General features: G+C 40.0%; 1 protein-coding gene across 1 annotated transcript in view; it reads right to left on the bottom strand.

Annotated features, from left to right (window-relative positions):
* DCTN4 (dynactin subunit 4) overlaps positions 1 to 14,419 on the bottom strand; it is a 32,965-nt gene extending 18,546 nt beyond the window's left edge. The window contains exons 1-5 of the mRNA XM_032629126.1: positions 14,268 to 14,419; positions 11,522 to 11,592; positions 9,134 to 9,312; positions 3,060 to 3,103; positions 836 to 943 (exon numbers count right to left, since the gene is read on the bottom strand). Of these exons, the coding sequence (XP_032485017.1) occupies positions 836 to 943; positions 3,060 to 3,103; positions 9,134 to 9,312; positions 11,522 to 11,592; positions 14,268 to 14,402 (537 nt within the window). The 5' untranslated portion in view covers positions 14,403 to 14,419. The remainder of the gene's footprint in view (positions 1 to 835; positions 944 to 3,059; positions 3,104 to 9,133; positions 9,313 to 11,521; positions 11,593 to 14,267) is intronic.
* Positions 14,420 to 22,325: the final 7,906 nt, after the last annotated feature.

Raw genomic sequence — 22,325 nt, 5'->3', positions numbered from 1 at the left:
CCTTTCCAGGTCTCATTCCCTTTAGTGTAAAATGGGGATCTACCACCTCCTACACAGGATTGTTGTGAGGATTAAACAAAATCATATGGATAAAGTGCTTAGCACAGAGCTTGACACATCACTGCTATTCAATAAACATTATTTATTAAATGCCAACCTGCTTGGCTCCAAGCAAACACACAGAAAATAAACTGTTCTGTGAGAGCAAATAAAACTTGGGGGACAATAGGAAAAGCTCCAAATCCTAATTTCTTGCTTCTAATTGGTAGTTTACAAATGAGTAGAGAATGACTTTTGTAAATAATTCCTATCAAAAATTACACCTGCATATATCACTACTATTTAACCACAAAAATGCTCTGTGTAAAAGTCAGGGTTTTTTATACTGGAGAAATATTGGAAGGGGCCAAAAAATTATGGTAACTAAAGCTGGGAAATCACTACTACCAGGATGCCAAAGGTGGGTGGGCTACCTAGGTAATATGGATAAAACCTCCCACTCGCCCATATTCTCCTTTCTGTAATATCCAAAAGCTGTATATGTGGGTGCCTACAAAACTAAACAGTAGCCGCTTTAGGAGTAATCAGAAGAGAAAGGGGTGTGATGGAGAAAGAAACACAAATGTACTTAAAACTCAAAGAACTCAAACAGAACTAATGATATGGCAAAAGCAGAACCGCTGGACTTAGACACCTATCACCTGAGGAACCTTCTTCTGCTAGCCATCGTTCAGGAATCTAGGGACAATGGCCACTTTCTGAAATGTTCCCTGTTCTTATGCCACATCGGTCTTGATCCATGAATTGCAAACTCCTTTTTGTACCAATTTCTCACCGAAAAAGCCAAAGGCATATAGTTTCTACGCCGTGCCAGTTTCTTGCGATCTCGCTCAACCTTCTCCTTCTGAGCAAGCTGCTGGTAATATTCAATCAGTTTGTTCATCTGTAAGAAATCAAAGACTCAGTATTCGTTTGACGAAAAAGCTAGCAAGAAACTTACAAAATTAATCAGCTCCACCGACTAGACATATAATGAATAGACAAGACAAATTTATTAAGGTGGGCAAGTTTGCCCTCTTCTTCAAAGAGAATTTGTCTTCATTACATGATCTATTTTCAGAATTGAAATGGAACCTTCAAGTTCAACAACAGGAAGAAATGAGCAATGAAAAGGCTTGAAAATTTCATGTTCTCTTTTCACTGCTCTTTAACTTCATTGCTTACTTCCCCTCACAACTGCTCCTATTTTCTCTGCATGACCAGAGGACCACCTATTTCCAAGGATGTGACATTTCATACTTTATTTTCTCCCACTCTCCATCACATATTTTCATTTAAAAATATATCTTAATCATAAAAGCAATATATAACTGTGAAAAGTTCAAACAATATAGAAACATAAAGAATAAAAAGTGAAACTTCTCTTTTATCTCTCACGCCCAAGTCCACCCTTCCCCTCCCCACAGGTATCCATCATTAGAGTTTAGATATCTTTCTTACACACTTACAGACACGGGTATGATATTATATCCTGCATACATTAAAAAATGCATGTATAGACATATCGCTTTTATATGTGTAAAATAAATCCAGCTCTTTTTATTTTTCATATAAGGGGAAAAAACTTACTATTTTAAAACTTTTTCACTGTAAGTGCCATGAACTTTCCATTCAGTACAAATAGATCTACCTCATTCTTTTTAAAGGCTGCATCTTATTAAACAGTACAAATGTCCTAAAGGTATTTAACCATTTGCTCTGAGAGCACTTAAATGGTCTCCTGGTACCCCCTCTTGTCCTCTCAATTCAGCAGTAATTATTTTTTAGAAACACTAACCTGATTCCGTCAGCTCTTTTGCTTTAAAGGCTTCTCAGACTCCTTAACTTGGTCCACATGGTTCTGCATAGTCTGACCCCAAATCCTTTTCTCCATTCACCTACTGCTATGCTCCACTCTGGCACACTTGCCTCTTGTTTATAACTTGCTTTGCTCCTTCCACTTAGAAGCTCTTTGCCTATGTTGTTCCTCCGCCCTGAATTCTTTCCCTTCTCTGCCTGTCATCCTCAGATCCTAGCTCAATCCTCAGATGTGGACCTACCTAGCTGAAATTCCCCCTAATAAATGCCCACGTGCACAATTTCTCTCTCCTTCATATTACCTTGAGTTTTTCCTTTATCTGGGGATTATTTAATTGATTTTTGTTTTCCCATTAGACTTAAGCTCTATGAGGGTAAGGACCATGTATTCCTATTGTTCAGCACAACCCCTGACACATGGTATGCAGCACATGCTGGGTAAGTGTTTGATAAATGAATATACATATTTTTGTGCATAAGTACAAGTATTTCTGTAGGTCAGAGTCCAGGAAGTAGATACTGCTGAGAGAGCAATAAATCTGTACTAATTTACACTAACAATAGTATATGTGAAAAGGTCAAATTCCATACACTCCCATCCAAGATATTTTCAGTATTTCTAATTTTTGCTGATGTCATAAGTGAATAATTATAAATTATTATTTAATTTGCAGTCTGTACAACTTCATTTCAATAGCATTTTATTATCTTTCTAATATTCTACTTCCAGGGGCAACAAAATCAGTTCTAATGTATACTGCAGAGATCAATTCACTGTGAACTATTAAAGGATGTCTAAATCATGATTCTATAAGCAACCACTACTGAGTCCAAGGGCATCTTCCAAATTAGTGGTGTTTCCAAGAGTTAAAATGCTTATATGTGGATGATAATTCTGAGAACAAATGGACCCTTAACATAGTTGGTGCGTACGTGGAAAACAGAAACGTATCATTTCCCTTTTCCAATTCACAACCTGAGTACAGAACTAAAACTACACCTAGGTTTCTCTATTAACTTAAGTCAGACTGGAAAAAACTGCCACTGTGATTTAATGTCTTACAACGAGAAGCACTTTCTAAGTGTAAAAAACACCAAAATACACATCATGGATTTATAAGCATATGCCATACACACTGATAAAATGGTCTTTTTCTTCATCTTTTCTCATTTCACCCTCTCTCTGATGACCCTTTACTTACCCGTTGCGTGTGAGGATTTTCAGGTTCCTGCCAACCACCACTAGCTGCAAAATAAAGGAATATTAAACAAGACTTACGTAATTTGATAATTTTATTTCCACAAAAACAGGTCATCTGCAGGCCACAAAATAAAGCTTAAAGACATAAAATCACACAATTTCCAAGAAAGAGTCCTAGAAATTATACAGACTGAAGGGCTCAGAATGAAAATTTTTCTTTAAATATAATGATGGTGATAATAATAACCACCACCAGGACCACAACTACAACTAATACATGTATAACTTCTGTGCCAGGTATTTGAAATGTATCACACTTCATTTTATTCTCATAATAACCCTCTGAGGATTTCCCTGGTGGCTCAGTGTTTAAGAATCCACCTGCCAATGCAGGGGACAGGGGTTCAAGCCCTGATCCGGGAAGATCCCACATGCCGCGCAGCAACTAAGCCCATGTGCCACAACTACTGAGCCTGCGCTCGAGAGCCCGCAAGCCACAACTACTGAGCCTGCGTGCTGCAACTACTGAAGCCACGCGCCTAGAGCCCATGCTCCGCAACAAGAGAAGCCACCGCAATGAGAAGCCCGCACACCGCAACGAAGAGTAGCCCCTGCTCGCCGCGACTACAGAAAGCCCCATGCACACAGCAACAAAGACCTAACGCAGCCAAAAATAAATAAATAAATAAATAAATTCATTAAAAAAAAATAACCCTCTGTGGTAGGGACTCTCATTATTAGTCTTAATTTACAAATGAGGAAATTGAGGCTCAGAGAATTAAATAACTTGCCCAAAGTCATAGAGACAGTAAGCGGTAAAGCCAGGATTCAAACTCAGGCAGTCTGACTCCAGAGAACTTGCCCGTATCTGCAACACTGGGCAATTTCTGTGTTCTATGACCTCAGTTTAGAGAAGAGTTTCTTACATAAGAGACAAAAGCACAAATCATAGGGAAAAGATTATTCCAGAAAGCTGAAAGTAAAACCATAATGAATACTTCAACAAATGGTGCTGTAACAATTTACAAAAAACTAGCCTTGACCCTTACCTCACAACATTTACAAAATTTACCCTGAAATGGTAATAAACTTATGTGTAAGAGCTGAAACTATAATATTTGTAGAAGAAAACAGAAGTGAAAATCTTAGCGACCTTGGGTTAGGCTAAAGTTTCTTTACTAGAACACAAAAGGCACAACTATAAAATAAAAACTTGATAAACTGAAGCTCATCAAAATTAGAAACCTGTAGGGCTTCCGTGGTGGCGCAGTGGTTAAGAATCCACCTGCCAATACAGGGGACATGGGTTTGAGCCCTGGTCTGGGAAGATCCCACATGCCAAGGAGCAACTAAGCCCATGCGCCACAACTACTGAGCCTGCGCTCTTGAGCCCATGAGCCACAACTACTGAGCCCACACGCCTAGAGTCCGTGCTCTGCAATGAGAAGCCACCACAATGAGAAGCCCACACACCACAACGAAGAGTAGCCCCCGCTCACCGCAGCTTGCCCAAGTGCAGCAACAAAGACCCAATGCAGCCAAAAATAAAATAAAAATAAATTAGAAACTTGTGTTCTTCAAAAGACACAGTTGAGGGCTTCCCTGGTGGCGCAGTGGTTGAGAGTCCACCTGCCGATGCAGGGAACACGGGTTTGTGCCCCGGTCTGGGAAGATCCCACATGCCGCGGAGCGGCTGGGCCCGTCAGCCATGGCCGCTGAGCCTGCGCGTCCGGAGCCTGTGCTCCGCAACGGGAGAGGCCACAACAGTGAGAGGCCCGCGTACGGCAAAAAAAAAAAAAAAAAAGACATAGTTGAGAAAATAAAAAGGCAAGCTGCAGACTGGGAGAAAATATTTGTAAAATATATATTCAACAAAGGACCTGTATCTATAATACAGAACTCTCACAACTCAATAAAAAGATTAAAACTCAGTTTAAAAATAGGCAAAGAGGGCTTCCCTGGTGGCGCAGTGGTTGAGAGTCCACCTGCCGATGCAGGGGACGTGGGTTCGTGCCCCGGTCTGGGAAGATCCCACATGCCGCGGAGCAGCTGGGCCCCTGAGCCATGGCCGTTGAGCCTGTGCGTCCGGAGCCTGTGCTCCACGACGGGAGAGGCCACAACAGTGAGAGGCCCAAGTACCACAAAAAAAAAAAAATAGTCAAAGATTTGTACAAACACTTCACCAAAGAAAATACACAGATGGCAAACAAGCACATTAAGGAAATGCAAATTAAAACCACAATGAGGTATCACTACCCACTCACTAGAATGGCCAAGATGAAAAAAGAAAACCAATACTAATAGTTGATGAGGAACTGGAACTCTCCTACATGGCTGGTGAGGACCCAAAATAGTACAGCCACTGTGGAAAATAGTTTGGCAGTTTTCAGTCAAGGAAAACATACACTTAACCCTATGACTCAGCAATTCCATTCCTAGGTATATACTCAAGAAAAATGAAAATATATATTCACACTAAGATTTCTAGGCAAATGTTCATAGCCAGTTTTATTCATATGAACCCTAAACTGCAAAAAATTCAATGTCCATTAACTGGAGAATGAATAAACAAATTATGGTATATCCATACAATAGAAGACAACTCAAAAATAAAAAGCAAAAACACGAACGAACCTCATAAGCATTATGCTAAGTGAAAGAAGACAGACACAACAGACTAAACTACTCCAATTATATAAACTTCTAGAAGAGGCACAATTACAGTGAAAGAAAGAAATCAGTGGTAGTCAGGAGCCAGGAGGTGGGGGGGGGGGGTAAGGAAGTGACTACAAAGGGGCATGAGACAACTTTTTGGGGTAACGGAAATGTTCTATGATTGTGGAGGTGGCTACATGGCTATACACATTTGTCAAAAATCAAAGCATTTTACACTTAAAATTGGTGAGCTTCATTATATGTAAATTATATCTCAATAAAGCTAACCAAAAAAAGCGGGGGGGGGGAACTGTAACGAGATATCATTTCACAACCATCAGTTTGGAAAAACTTGAAAGAAGTCCAACAATGCTAAGAGCTGCCGGAGATCTGGAGCAATGGGTAGTCTACTCATATATTATTAGTGGGAGCAAAAATTGGTAAACCATTTTGGAGAGCTAAACATGTACACATCTTAAAACCACCAATTTTACTTTGTTATATAGAGAAACCCTTGCTCTTGTGACAGGAAACACACACAAGAATGTTTCTAACAGCACTGTTGTCAGAACCAAAAAATTGAAAACAACCTAAATGTGAAGAAGAGATCTGTGGTAAGTCATGCATGAATCACCTATCATCACAACTACATACCACAGACAAACCTGATAGAGATAAATTGTAGCAGGATGCACAAAGCATGGTTCTATTTGTTTCAAGTTGAGAAGCATTCTTTGCTAGTGGCTACATACATACATGAAGAAGTGCAAAAGCATACATGGTTTTTTACAGATGACCATCTGAATTCAGGACTGTGATGACTATCTCTGTCTAGAAGGCAGAAGAAGGCAGATGCAGTGGGGGGAAGGCTATACAATGGGCTTACACTGTTTTGGTTATGTTTAATTTCTTAAGCTGGGTGATAAGTTCATAAAAGTGTATTATTTGTATAATTAGAAATAACTCTTTTTCCAAATAAAAAGGACTCCTGTTGAAGGTGACACTATAGCCCCTTGCAAGAAAAGGCAGCAATAACATCCTTAAGTACAGTATTTATATTTTAAAAGTTGCCTTAAGGCAATTATGAAAAATAATTATGTGAAAGAAATGTTTTAGTAATATTTTAGAAAATCTGAATGTTTTACCTAATTGCATTTTTAGAACTGGTGATTTATTCTAAATGTAAATTTGAGAGACATTAAAAAGTTACTGCACATTACTGACACAATGGCTTACTTACAAATAAACAAACAGTTCTAACTAAAGTGGTTTCAGGGCTTCTCAGACACCAGTGACATCATGGAAGAAATGAAATTACCTGTACTCCTTAAGAACTCCTAGTATTCAATTATCACTGTCAAGATACCCTAGAGGAGCTAGATTTCTAGAAACAAGCACAGCCTTTAAATTCTGAAAAATAAATTCTACAATTCTAATAGCTTACAGTCCAGAAAGTATTAAAAAAGCACTTACAGAGTAACAAACTGAGAAATCTATCTGGATTTCTAGGCTTCCTTTCTTTAACTTGATAAAAAGAAACAAAATACAAACATGGAAAAAATACACTTTAACTCACTGAACTAAGTGCCACTTTGAGGTTGTTTTCTACATGTAACATAAATTCATAAACAAATTCAAACAATTTACTTGCTACACTGACATTAAAACACACACACAAATATTTACTGACAATCTAAGAAGATGCCACAGATACTTTCCAATATAAATCACAGTTCAGGAAATGCCTACCCACCAATGAGCATTTTTAAGGGACTTGTTTAGTTGGTTTTTTGTTTTTGAAGAGTATTTTATCAACATAATGTATGAAGTTAGAAAAACAACCAAGAGCTCAAGCATTCTAAACCAAAGGGTGAACTCAAGAGAACCAAGGATTAAGTTTTAAGAATAGAGTTGAATCTAAAGTAACTTCACCCATATTTACTTCCAAGCTATGTAAGAATCTGTAGAAAACTTTTAGCTGAAGTCCATCTTCATTTTAGTTATGTCAAATAACATAATGAGTTTTTAGTTGGCTTCCTCATGTAAATAGTAAGTTGATTTTTTTTTTTTTTTTGCGGTACACGGGCCTCTCACTGTTGTGGCCTCTCCCGTTGTGGAGCACAGGCTCCGGACGCGCAGGCTCAACGGCCATGGCTCACGGGCCCAGCCGCTCCGCGGCATGTGGGATCTTCCCAGACCGGGGCACGAACCCGTGTCCCCTGCATCGGCAGGCGGACTCTCAACCACTGCGCCACCAGGGAAGCCCCAGTAAGTTGATATTTTTAATGGAAATGTAAAAATGGGAATTTTTAACAAATCTAAAAAGTTTTCACAAAATTAAACAAACGAAATTTCAGAAAGAAAAAAGACAATGGGGAGTTAGCAGTGCTGCTGTTTATATAAAAAATAAACAGCAACTCAAGATTTTGAACTGATTGTAATAAAGTTTCTACTCTCTGATATTAACCATGGAGTACAGGATATGAATAAAAAAGGAAGTTTCCTAATGAAGGTAAATGCAACCTCTGCTTTGAAATGCTCAAATGATGGAAAGGTAATTTAATACCTTAGGTTTTCTTTAGGTCCAAACATACATAACTTTCCTGTTTCACTTATGATACATATAGATGTATCTTTGAGCATGTGTTTGAATGCTCCAGGATAGATACTTGGACATGTAATTTCTGGGTAAAAGAATAAAAGCAATTTGAAATTTTAATAAATGTTGTCAAACTGCTCTCTAAAATGGCAGCAGACAAAAGAACTATTTTCCCATATTCTTGTCATACTACCAGATTTTTTAAATTTTGCCAAATCAATGGACGAAGTTTTAATTTGCATTTTCATGATTACTGGCAAAACTGAACTTATCTTTTTGCATATTTATTGACTTAAAAAAAATCACCTCACCAAGTTGTGTGCAAGAAAAAAAATCCAATGTGCACACTTTGGTTATTGACCATCTTTATTTCCATTTCTGAGAGCTGCAGTTCATATCCTCTGACAATTTCTTTCTTTCTATTGGGTAGCTTTCTGATTTCTAAGGGTTCCTTATTTTTGGTTATTTATCTTTACTGTTATATATGATCCAAGCTTTGTGACTTTTATCTTTTAGGTTTGTTCATGGTGTGTTCCATCATCAGGAGCATTTATTTTTTATGAAGAACATTAATCTTTTGATTCTAAAAAAGTATCAGATTTATAAATGCTATTTTACCAACTTTAAGAAAATGAAATAGTTTACCAAGTCTCAGAGGAAACATCACGGTCCATGTGAGAATGTGGGAACATAGAAGATTTAATGACAAAATACTCTGAATTTATCGCCTACCTCCCAACAGGTAACAGAAATAATGATTTGTGTGCAATTACAGCACTGCCGATTTCACAAAATCTCATGTTGAAGTCCGCCTCACTCACCCACAGATTTGTCTGCCATGCCCACATCTCTAGATGTCCAGCGACAAAATCCACAGGCCAGGTAATAGGCTTTCTTCACCGTGGTCTTGGCTGGGTCATCTGGAAGCTGTGTGGAAATGCTTGTTGCCCGAGTGGAGAGGGTGTGCATACAGCCAGGACAGTCAAAGCAGTTGGCGCATCTAGGACACGACAAACAATCATTGATTCATTCAACAAATATTTACCGAGCACCTACTATGTGCCAGACATTGTTCTACATGTTAGGAATTCAAGAGAGAACTATAAGGGAAGCGTGGCTCTCAAGCAAAAAGAAATTAAAAAGTACTCTGAAGAGGCTCCTACAAACTTCATTTTAAAATTCCAAAAGTATTACGATAATTATTTTTAAAAATGCAATCATCATCAAAGTTCCTGAAGAGTTACAGCATGACCCAATCCTACTCCAGAGAGGGAATCACGGTTAGCAGTCTGGAGTTAACTTTTAGACTCTTTTACAGACCACAAAGATTTCTGTGGGACAGAGAAATGTCACAGCTTATGACTTTAGAGAGAACAGACCAATTGCACAATGGAAAACTGAGAGGCAACAATACAATAAGCTGTGAAACTGGGTTTGGAAAATAACTGCTTGTTTGCTGTGCCAGAGAGCTGAAACAGATACCAAACAATGTTACCAAGATGAAATGTTTCAGAAGGGGCATTTTCAGGGTTTTCTGCTCTCTTTAGTCATTACTCTTCCTAGTGAAACACTCAACATTCCCCTACAGTCCTCCCCATGCCTTGTTATTCTTAACTTTCCCACCATCTGAAATTATCAAGATTTCACCTCCAGTCCTGGACTTGTTCTGACGTTCCATTCCATAACTCCAATTTTCTGTGATATTTTGCTACTAGGTAATATCCTCAAATAAGGATAATAATAGTACCCACTTCATAGGGATATTCTGAGGATTAAATGACAAAATTTAATGTATGGAAAGCATACAAAACTGGTTTATAAGGAGCTATTTCTCCGGGACAGGAAAGACAAAACAGTGGTTCATATCCATGGAGGTACAGAGGTGTGACTGGTTACAAAGGACTTCCACACCATGCTAAAAACCAAAATGGCACCAGTAGCAGTGAGTACCAGATCTTGCTTTTTAATACCAGATCTTGGTTTTTAATACCAATCTTGGTTTTTAATACTACCCAGATCTTGGTTTGCAATACCAATCTTGAATAAAAGGTACCAGGGCTCCTTGGAGAAACGGCTAATTCTAGGACTGGAGCAGAAAATATAGAGGATGAGCCTGGAGTAAGTAAGAAAGTTCTCAAACAACTGAATAACACTTCGCTCCTCCTCACTGCCATATAATGATGGGGGTATGCCAAAGGGAGAAGGAAGTCTACTAAAAGAGGTCCCAATGGCCAAAGCCGGAACAATCTGAATTAAAAAAAAAAAAAAAATAGTAGTACTGGATTATAACCTAAAGTATAAAATAAATATTCACAAGCCCATACTGCTTGAAGTAAATGACTAAATAAATAAAAAGGGGAGAAGAGAAAAATCTTCCATACAAAAGAATTCCAAGTAATACATGGAGATAGCCTTCATGGAAGGGGATCATAACTCCCCACTATTTAAGTGTGGGCTGTAATAGTGCATTTCTTTCCAAAGAGTACAATATGGGAAAGGAGAAGAAAATAAAAAGAGTAACTTTACATCAGAGAAACCTGACAAACACTAGCTCAAGCCAGGTAATCAAAGTTAACATCAATAGTGATGTCATGTTGGTGGTATATACCTTTGATATGATGTGATGAGAGATGCACTTTACCTGTGTGGTTCTCCTCCCCACAACACATTCCCCCAGCTGAAGAGAAAAACATAAGACAACTTCCAATTGAGGGACATTCTATAAAATATCTTACCAGTACTCCTCAAAACTAAGGAAAGTCTAAGAAAATATCACAGCAAGAGGAGCCGAAAGAGACATGACTATTAAATATAATGTGGGTATCCTGAATAGGATCCTAGAACAGAAAAAGGAGATTAGGGGAAAACTGAGGAAATCTAAATAAAATATAGAGTTCATTTAATAATAATGTTACCAATAATGTTCGTTAGTTGAGACAAATATACCATACTAACATACGACATTTATAATAGGGGAGACTGGGTAAGGAGTAAACAGAATTTTCTGTATCATCTTCACAGTAATTCTTAAGTCTAAAACTGTTCTAAAATACAATTTATTTTTTTAAAATGAAAGTTTCACCTTTGGCATAAGTGATGCTAAAAAAAGAAAAACAGTTTGTTAAAAATGAGAGTTAATTCCATGTGCTTTTTTACCAGCTATTAAAGAAACAGCTGGGGAAAATAGAAAAAATTGATCCCAGTCTTACCTATTCTTTTTTAGTTTGGCTTCAGCCGATGGCATATTTTCTAAACAACTGGGACAATAATGGGAGTCCACCTAGAAAGAAACGAGAAATCAAAAAATCGAAGGAAAAGACATTTAGCTTGGCTTGTATATATGCCTATGCCAATTAGTGAAATTTAAATTACATTATTCTGCAGCAGAGGTGAGAGACCATTGATCTGGCAAAGAACCTGGACTGTTTTCAGCATCGGGTTTATTCTTCAATCACCTGTTGTTTTCTTAACCTCTGGATTTCCTGAAATCCTTCTGTTTTTCCTTTCTGATCTTTCCTATTCCCTTTCATCAGGGTTTTATGTATTAGACGTGTTAAAACATGTTTATGTAAAAGAGCTCTATGATAATCTAAATAGATTAATAAATAAACCCAATTTATGAGGCTGTGATCAAATATCCTTCTATCTAGTCTAGCTTTGTGTGACTGCAATAACTTGGCCACACAAATTGTTAAGAGATTTTAAAAGTTTTCCCATTACTGAGGTATTACGTGTTCACTGAAGAAAAGCATACATTAACATTTACAAAGTCAGCTGTAGCCAACCAATTAGAGATTTTTAAATGGCAAATTAAACTACTAAGTTAACAACACAGTCTTATTGTATTTAATGCAAAAACATAGTACAAAATTAAATTCATTGTATTTTTTTAAGGACTAAATATTTTCTTTAATGTAGTAGATCCTATTTGATAATTCTAGAACTCTAGTCACCTGCAGATGGACAGATTCACTTGAACATAAATACTATGACAGAAACTGTTTTCTTTTTTCATCATCTGCTTATAAACAGAACCACCTTTTTTTTTTTTTTTTTTTTTTTTTGCGTTACGCGGGCCTCTCACTGTTGTGGCCTCTCCCGTTGCGGAGGACAGGCTCCGGACGCGCAGGCTCAGCGGCCATGGCTCACGGGCCCAGCCGCTCCGCGGCATGTGGGATCTTCCCAGACCGGGGCACGAACCCGTGTCCCCTGCATCGGCAGGCGGACTCCCAACCACTGCGCCACCAGGGAAGCCCCAGAACCACCTTTGAAAAGATAAAGTTACTGCTCAAATAAGTCTCCAGGAACACAAAATATAATACTGTTAACTTATATTTGCACTTACTCATCATAAAAGGCAAAATATAATTTATTCCTCCCTGTCCCCTTTCCAAATTATGCTCATCCCTTCATATGCAGCTCCAACCCCAGGCTTGTCATTTGAAATTTCTGGACTGCTTCAGCCCTCACTAACATCATCCTTCCCCAAACCCTAATGGCCTCCATTTCACAGGTGCACACCAGTCCGTAAAAGATTCAGTCACAGACTGGATGTCCTAGCTGAAGAGATCCTTACAGATTATGGAGACTCAGCTCCCTAATGATCACCAAATGAGAATCTAATCCAATAAATTCTAGAGGTGGCGCTGGGACAGCATCCTAAAGAGAAAGGACCTGCCAAAGAATAAGCATACAAAGTGCTAATGGAGATGGAGAAAAAAAAAATCATGTATATAATACAGCATTGATTTTTCTCTTGTGTTATTTAACTGCTTTCTCTGACTATTCTTAACAGTATGAAAAATATTCCCAATAAAATAATAATTATTCATAATGTGTAAAATGGCTTATAGCATAGGACATATTCTCATATGCATTTTTAACCGTCCAGGGATCCTCACTCAAGTCCTCTGAATCAGGCTGCTTGGTTTCAAATCTTGCTGCCCCCTCCCACCCACAAATTTTTGGCTGTGTGACCCAGCGCAAACATTATGTGCCTCTTTCTTTAACTGTAAAGTGGTTTTTAAAAAAGGGTATCTATTCTAGTTTGTAGGATGATTAAAGATTATGTAAAGCACATGGCATATTGAAAGTACTGAATAAGCATTAACTATGTATTATTACTAATCAGCTTTTCCTTCACGAGACTGCAAGTTACTCAACAGCAAGATTTACGTCTTAACGCGTCTTTTAATCCACAGAGCCTATTGAATGAACAACATGTTCCAAGTGCTGCAGAAGTTCTGGGGTTTTGTTATTTGGTGATTTTTTTTTCCGGGGGTCTTTTACATTTTGAGCAATCCCACCTCCAACGCCCACTTGCGCCAGTGAAGGTCAGAAATGTACCCTCAGGAGAAGCGCCATGAATATAACACTTTGAGCTTCTTAAACGACAGACCCGATTGTAAGCGCTTTTCACTCAGCTCACCCCATCCCAACCTCTTATCTGCTGCAGGCCTTGGGCTGGGTCAGGAAACATAACAAGGCAGTTTGGAAGAGGGCCCAGTTTCTGCCCAAGCAGGGGCAGAACTTCCAGGAAGGGAGGGGCTTGGATGAGAATGCCCGCGGACCTCCCCACTCCCTCAATCAATGCTGGAAAGACGATATCTCGCCCAAGTGGCCTGAACTAAGCATCCCCATACCTCTTCTCCCCCTGACCCACCCAATAACCAACACCCACCCCCCGAAGGAGATAGCCAGGGTCCCCAAAGTCAAGTTTGTCCCAGAGGGCGCTCTAGAACAGAAGGGCCGCTCAGCCCCACCCAAGGCCGCTCCTCCTTTCCAAGTGACAAATTACGTACGTATAAGCAAATTAAATCACAGGCAAATCTGAGTGACGGAAGGCAGAGCCAATCAGCATGTTAGGAAAATTACCACCCGCTGGTCGCGCTGACTAGGAGGAACCGCCCCCCCCCTCCCCCAACACACACACTCTTCATGGGACGACTGCATTACCTCGTGAGACACACATTCCAGCGACCGCAGCTCGCTACAATAGCGGCAGAAGTAAAGCTGCGAGAGCGGGGCCCGAACCTTCTTTTCTCCCTGGACTACGTAGAGAACCCGCTCCGATTGCAGCAACGACGCCATCTTTAGGGGGAGGAGCCAACGACGCTCTCGTCGCGTCACGTGACTCGAGAGCGAGCGTTTCCCTGGCTTCCCTCCCTACGTCTTTCAACGTAGACTTTGACGTAAGGTTTCCGAGCTAGAGGGCCTTTGCGCCGGACGAAAGTCAAAGTGCGCATGCTCGTCTGGGGTTCCAGGTTTTCACCCCGCCTCCACCTTACCTCTCCAGCTTTTTTGAGAGCGTCAGCCGTCTGGGCTGAGCTTAGACCTTTTTTTGATAAGTGCGGAGTCGCAGAACAAATCCATACAGACACAGTGCGCTCCTTTCCTTTGTTTCTAACAGAAAGGAAGGCTGCTCTTCTGTTTTATTTAACACTGCCTCTACCGCCCTCACCTTCCAGACAAACATCCGGAAGTTAGGGAGGATCTCTGAGACAGAGTTTCATGGGAACTGGAAAACTAAGAGTCCACACCAGCACTTTCTTCTGACAGTCTCGTTACCGACCTATAGGAAACTTTCACGGACGTTATCTCGTTTGAAGTTTCTTAGATTGAGCTCCTCCACGCAGAAGCCATGTCTCATTCGTTTTCAGGTTTCGCATATTTAGCGTTAGGACTAAGTCTATACTGTGGGTGTTCAATAAATATTGCTTAGTGAAGGAGTGGAATCAATGAATGAACAATGTTGCTAGGTGTCGTTTACATTTTTCTAGTGCATAAACTAAAGCTTAGACATGTAAAATAACCACTTAGAGCTGGGCTGGCAGAGACTGGAGCCGATGTTACCTGCCATCACTTAAGTGCTTTTTCCTTTGTACTAATGTTGTATTATTACCTATCTGATATTAGAGTTGGTGATTGAGAAGAAATAGAACTGAATAGTAATATTAGTTGACGTTTATTGAGCATTTACTGAATGCAGAACACTGTGTCAAAACTATACATACATTGTCTCATTTAATTTTCACCAGAACTTCAAAAGGCAGGTACTATCATTATCTCTATTTTACAGTGCAGGAAACCGAGATCGGGGTGCCCTTCTCTTCTCCCAAGAAAGCCTGGCCATCTCAGCTGGGGCAGACTGAGATTCCTCTGCTCTGTGACTGGTTGTCAGCAGTAGCAGAATCCCCAATGTGTAGGTAGGGACCAGCCTGGGCCCTGGGCAGCAGCAAGGCACAGGCACTGGCACTGCAGACAGGCACTGGGAGCAGAGGGAGAAAGTGAGTCATAGGAGGATACCTGGCTTGGTTTCTGAGGCTCCCAGGGCCAGCCTGCTTCAGTGGTGCTGGCAGGTTTTACCAAAACAGACAACAGCCACGGGTTGGAGTCTGCTGACGCCTGCTCTAGCCTCTTGGGTGGACTGAATTATCATATACTAGAAAGATCCTAGTTCAATACTTGTATTTTTCAAATGGAGAAAATGAGGTCCTGAGTGTCAACATGCCCCAGGAACATGCCCCAGGTTTTCTCACTCCTGGTACAGTATTCTGTTTTCTAATTCCATAAATGCAGTTCCCTGCACACTACAGCAGTTCATTCATATTCACAGCAGAGTAAGAAACCAGTTGCTCTTCTAACAACACTTAAAAAGAGAAGAAAGCAAATACAAGGGAAACTGGAACATTAATTGATGACCTACTCATTTTTGCCCTGGAACTTTGCTGGAATGCACCATTCCCATTATGGGCACATGAGTTTCACACCTCTAGAATGCTGTCTGCTTGGCTTCAAGAGTAATTTCCCAAGCATACCTCAAATCTAACCAAGGCTTGTTCCCACCCCCACCCCCTTCTCTGCTTAGTAGAATAACCGGAAGCTAATGCTAATTCTGTGGCACCATGGAACACTTCCTCTGTGCTCTGCTGAGGACGCAGGAAGGTGAGATGGGCATCCTCTTTCGGCTGGAGGATGCACAGGGTGACTTCAGGTTAACCACTGCAGCTATTACCCAGTTGCTGCTAGTGCTTAAGGCAGACCTCAGGCCCCTGAGGGGCTGGCTCATAAGAGATAGCTGGTGGCCATGCACTCTCTGTGCCCACTCACTACTGAGAACTCGCAACTGACACAAGAGACCATAGCTCTCTGTGAAAGAAGGGTAAAGTCATGGAGCTATAGAGCTAAACATGATCTTAGAGACTAACTAGTTCCCTCCCCTTATTTTCAAGATGGAGAACTGAAGCCCAGAGTAGGGAAGAGACTTGCCCAGGTTCCCAAAGGAAGATAGAGGTGAAGCTAGGGTTTGAATGCAGGTCTTTGTTCCAAGTTTATTTGCCTTCACTACACTTTGCTGGACCTCCATCTCTCCACAATTCACCATCCAACCCTAAAGCTTGCTTCTGGGAGACCACCAGTGTATTGTTTGTTGAATTGAATAAAAGATAATTGAAAATTGAATTCCAGCCTAACTCAGTATACTATCTTCAACTATCTGGAACTTGCTGCAGATGGAATCCAGTAACTAAAATTTTTTTTCTTTTTGGTCTTTAAGTAACTGCTTCTTTCAGAAGGTAAAGGAAGAAATAGGGGAAGGAGACTGGTCACAATTTTAAATAGGGTGGTCAGGGTTGGCCTCATAAGAAGGTAAGATAGGAACAAAGATTTGAAGGAGGTGAGGAGAGGGCTGGGTGGCCATCTGGGGGAAGAGTCTTCCAAGCAGAGTCTGAGCAAAGTCTCTAAGGCCTAACTGAGGCACAGCAAGGAGGTAGTGGGGCTGGTATGGAGTGAGCAAGGGAGAGAGGTATAGGGGATGAAGTCCCAGAGGTAATGGGGGTGCAGCTCATGTAGGATCTTGAAGGCGTTTTAAGGATGTTGTATTTTGCTCTGAAGGAAGTGGGGAGCCATTATAGGATTTCACGCAGAACAGTGATACAATCTAACCTACATTTAACAAGGGTCACTCTGGATACTGTTTTGGAAATGGACTGTAGAGGGACAAGGATAGAAGCAGGGGGTGAATTTGGAGATTACTGCAGTGACCAGGCAACAGGCAACAGTGCCATGGACTAGGGATTCTGACTATATTTTGAAGTAGAACTCACAGGATTTCCCAATGCCCAACCGTGGGAAGACATGTACATAGACTTTCATATGAAGGGTAGTTTGGAGTCAGCAGAGATGCCCTTGCTAGGCTGGGGGAAATTCCATTTCACGGTTCAGCCAAATTCAGCTGCTGGGAGTTTATTTCCTCAGAAATTATCAAGACTCTCTCTTCTCCTGGAGGTCAAAATAAAAACATCACAGAAAGGATCACTTTTATATTTAGAGGAAGCAAACTTGTTTAGTCTCTAGTTTACTTTGTTTCAAGTCACAAAGCACGGTGATTGCCACACAGGGAAGCATATTTCACAAGAAGCCCAGAGAAAGAGCCAGCCCATTGCTAAACACATGAATCACATCTTTGGAGCTCCAGCTCAGGCTGAGAATAGGAAACTGGTGTGGGAGCACCCAACACATTTGCAATGATGCCAAGGGCTCTTCCAAACGAGCTTTACCTTTCGCCATGCAGGTAAAATGAGTTAAAAGTTAAAGTGGGGGAAGAGATATGGGAACATAAGTATATATATAACTGATTCACTTTGTTATAAAGCAGAAACTAACACACCATTGTAAAGCAATTATACCCCAATAAAGATGTTAAAAAAATAAAAATAAAAAATAAAATAAAATAAAAATGTTAAAGTGGGTAGAGCACAGAACATAAGTTGCTACGTATTTGTTATTCGGCCACAGTTTAGTCCAGTCCCTTCATTTACAAGTGAGAAAACAGTTTCAGAGAGAGGAAGTGTTTGTCTGAAGTTACATGGATCTCCAGCTTACTGAATGAGCACTAACTAAGTTGATTTCTTTTCTTATTTTTGGATGCTTGGGATCTCCAGGCTTGCCCACACTCTCATCTGTGCCTCTCGAGTGCCTCTTACAGTTCATTTCTGGGAAGCTCTTTTAGACTTTGAGCTGTCACTTTACATGAGAGAATCTTTCTGCCCTCCCAGGGAAGTTCAATGGGATGTTTTGTTACTCTTGACCACCTGTAGAAGCCAGCCTGCAACTTGTCCTTCAGTGGTATTTATACCCTTGTGTATTCCCCTTCCACATTGTACCAGGGTTGGACTGTGTGACCAATAGCATACAATAGAAGTGGTGCTGACCCTTCTGAGATTAGATTATGAAAGTCTGTGGTTTCTATGCTGGGTGCCCTATTGCTGTGTTGGGTGCTCTCTTAGATCACTTGTTTGGGAAAAGCAAGCTGCCGTTTTGTGAGCAGCCCTATGGAGGCGCTTATGCAGTAGGGAACAGCCAGTGAGGACCAAGGCCTGCCAACAACTAGTGAATGAGCTTGGAAGTAGATTCTCCTGTTCCAGTCAAGTATTGAGATGACTACAGACCCAGCTGACAGACAGCCTGACTGCAATCTCTTGAGAGACCCTGAGTTAGAACCACCTACCTAAGCAGCTCCTGGACTCCTGACCCTCAGATACTGTGAAATAATAAATGTTTGTTTTAAGCTGCTACTTTTATTTTGAGACAGGGTTCAGTATCAGTTTTATTTTGATTGTTTCACTTTGAAAAAATGTAAATGCTAAGAAGTTTTGTTCACATGAATAGGTAAAAGGAAATGAAAAGTTTTTCTCACAGCATTGTCACACAATTCTTTGTATTTCCTCTAAGTTATGTACCAAAAATTCCATCATGAGCCTCAAAAATTAATTTTCATGATTTATTAGCTGACAATCCCATTAGTTACTTCAGCAATTTTGTTGAAAGCAAAGGATTATAAACCTCCTGTGTTGCAAAAGGTCTTGTTAAGCAGAGATTAGCGCCATTCATTTTTCCACATCAACACCCTTATTTTGGCTGGTCCTGTTGTTTGGTACCCAGAGGCTTCTGTCCCTTGGGGCAATGCACCAAGGTCAGATTAGCCACATGTGGGGTAGCAGGGAAAGAGGAATTTTTTTTCTGTAAAATGAGAGAAGGGCTGTTGAGAAAGAGGAGGTTGGAAAGGAGACTCAGTGTTCTCAGGGAGATCATTTTAGGAAGTCAAGAGTCTAAAAATTGGTTTCTTTACAAATGAATGTGCCCATGGACTCCTGGCAATTCTTTGTGTGTCCCCAATGATATTCCTAACCTAGTATGATTAATTTACCTCATCTCAGTTTCCACATCTGCCGTTTGGGACTGGCATTATCTAAATCACAGGATTAATTTGAGGATGGAGTTAAATTACATACCACATGTAAAGCACCAAGCACAATGTCAGACATAGAGTAGGTATTCAGCAAATAATGGATTCCTTCCCCACCTTTCCAACTTGACATGCCCATTTCTTTTTTACATGCCCAGTTTTATGCAAGTACAATTAATAATATATTTTTCATTTAACAGACTAAACAGCATGTTTTGAAAGGTTATGTTGGGGGAATTCCCTGGTGGTCCAGTGGTTAGGACTCCACACTCTCATTGCTGAGGGCCCGGGGTTCAAACGCTGGTCGGGGAGCTAAACTCCCACAAGCTGCACAGCATGGCCAAACAAATAAATTAATAAATAAATAAGGTTAGGTTGGGACCTAATCAAACTTAAAAGCTTTTGCACAGCAAAGGAAACCATTAACAAAACAAAAAGACCAGCTACAGAATGGGAGAAAATATTTGCAAATGATATGACCAATGAGGGCTTAATTTCCAAAATATACAAATAATTCATAGAAGTCAATATCAAAAAAACAAACAACTCAATCAAAAATTGGGCAGGAGACCTAAACAGACACTTCCCCAAAGAAGACATATAGATGGCCAATGGACACATGAAAAGATGCTCAACATTGCTAATTATTAGAGAAATGCAAATAAGAACCACAATGAGGTATCACCTCATACTGGTCAGAATGGCCATCATCAAAAGGTCTACAAATAATAAATGTTGGAGAGGGTGTGAAGAAAAGGGAACACTCCTACACTGTTTTTGGGAATGTAAATTGGTGCAGCCGTTATGGAGGTTCCTTTAAAAACTAAAAATAGAACTACTATATGATCCAGCAATCCCACTCCTAGGCATATATCTGGAAAAGAGGAAATCTTTAATTTGAAAAGATACATGTATCCCAATGTTCATTGCAGAACTATTTACAATAGACAAGATGTGGAAACAACACAAATGTCCATCAACAGTTGATTGGTTTAAGATGATGTGGTATGTATACACATTTTATAAAATATACAATGGAATATTAGCCATAAAAAATGCAATACTGGGGCTTCCCTGGTAGCGCAGTGGTTGAGAATCTGCCTGCCAATGCAGGGGACACGGGTTCGAGCCCTGGTCTGGGAAGATCCCACGTGCCGTGGAGCAACTAGGCCCGTGTGCCACAACTACTGAGCCTGAGCGTCTGGAGCTTGTGCTCTGCAACAAGAGAGGCCGCGACAGTGAGAGGCCCGCGCACCGCAATGAAGAGTGGCCCCCGCTCTCTGCAACTAGAGAAAGCCCTCGCACAGAAACGAAGACTCAACACAGCCAAAAATAAATATTTAAAAAAAAAAAAATGCAATACTGCCATTTGCAGTGACATGGGTGGACCTAGAGGATATCATACTAAGTGAAGTAAGTTAGACAGAGAAGGACAAATATCAGCTGATATCACTTACATGTGGCATCTAAAAAAATACAAATGAATCTGTATACAAAACAGACATAGAAAACACAATTATGATTAGAAATGAAAAAGGAGAAGTAACAACTGACACTGCAGAAATACAAAGGATCATGGGAGATTACTACAAGCAACTATATGCCGATAAAATGGACAACCTGGAAGATATGGACAAATTCTTAGAAAGGTATAATCTTCCATGACTGAACCTGGAAGAAACAGAAAATATGAGCAGACCAATCACAAGTAATGAAATTGAAACTGTGATTAAAAATCTTCCAACAAACAAAAGCTCAGGATCAGATGGCTTCACAGGTGAATTCTATCAAACATTTAGAGAAGAGCTAACACCTATCATTCTCAAACTCTTCCAAAATATAGCAGAGGGAGAAACACGCCCAAACTCATTCTACGAGGCCACCATCACCCTGGTACCAAAACCAGACAAAGATGTCACAGAGAAAACTACAGGCCAATATCACTGATGAACATAGATGCAAAACTCCTTAACAAAATACTAGCGAACAGAATCCAACAGCACATTAAAAGGATCATACACTATGATTAAGTGGGGTTTATCCCAGGAATGCAAGGATTCTTCAATATACACAAATCAATCTATGTGATACACCATATTAACAAGTTGAAGGAGAAAAACCATATGATCATCTCAATAGATGCAGAGAAAGCTTTCGACAAAATTCAACACCCATTTATGATAAAAACCCTACAGAACGTAGGCATAGAGGGAACTATCCTCAACATAATAAAGGCCATATATGACAAACCCACAGCCAACATCATCCTCAATGGTGAAAAACTGAAACCATTTCCACTAAGATCAGGAACAAGACAAGGTTGCCCACTCTCACCATTATTATTCAACATAGTTTTGGAAGTTTTAGCCACAGCAATCAGAGAAGAAAAAGAAATAAAAGGAATCCAAATTGGAAAAGAAGAAGTAAAGCTGTCACTGTTTGCAGATGACATGATACTATACATAGAGAATCCTAAAGATGCTACCAGAAAACTACTAGAGCTAATCAATGAATATGGTAAAGTAGCAGGATACAAAATTAATGCACAGAAATCTCTTGCATTCCTATACACTAATGATGAAAAATCTGAAAGTGAAATTAAGAAAACACTCCCATTTACCATTGCAACAAAAAGAATAAAATATCTAGGAATAAACCTACCTAAGGAGACAAAAGACCTGTATGCAGAGAACTATAAGACACTGATGAAATAAATTAAAGGTGATACAAACAGATGGAGAGACATACCATGTTCTTGGATTGGAAGA

Source organism: Phocoena sinus, chromosome 3 (assembly GCF_008692025.1).
Source record: "Phocoena sinus isolate mPhoSin1 chromosome 3, mPhoSin1.pri, whole genome shotgun sequence".
NCBI classification, from domain to species: domain Eukaryota; kingdom Metazoa; phylum Chordata; class Mammalia; order Artiodactyla; family Phocoenidae; genus Phocoena; species Phocoena sinus.
Note: the sequence above shows the minus strand (reverse complement) of the source record. Positions and strands in the feature narration are given on the sequence as shown.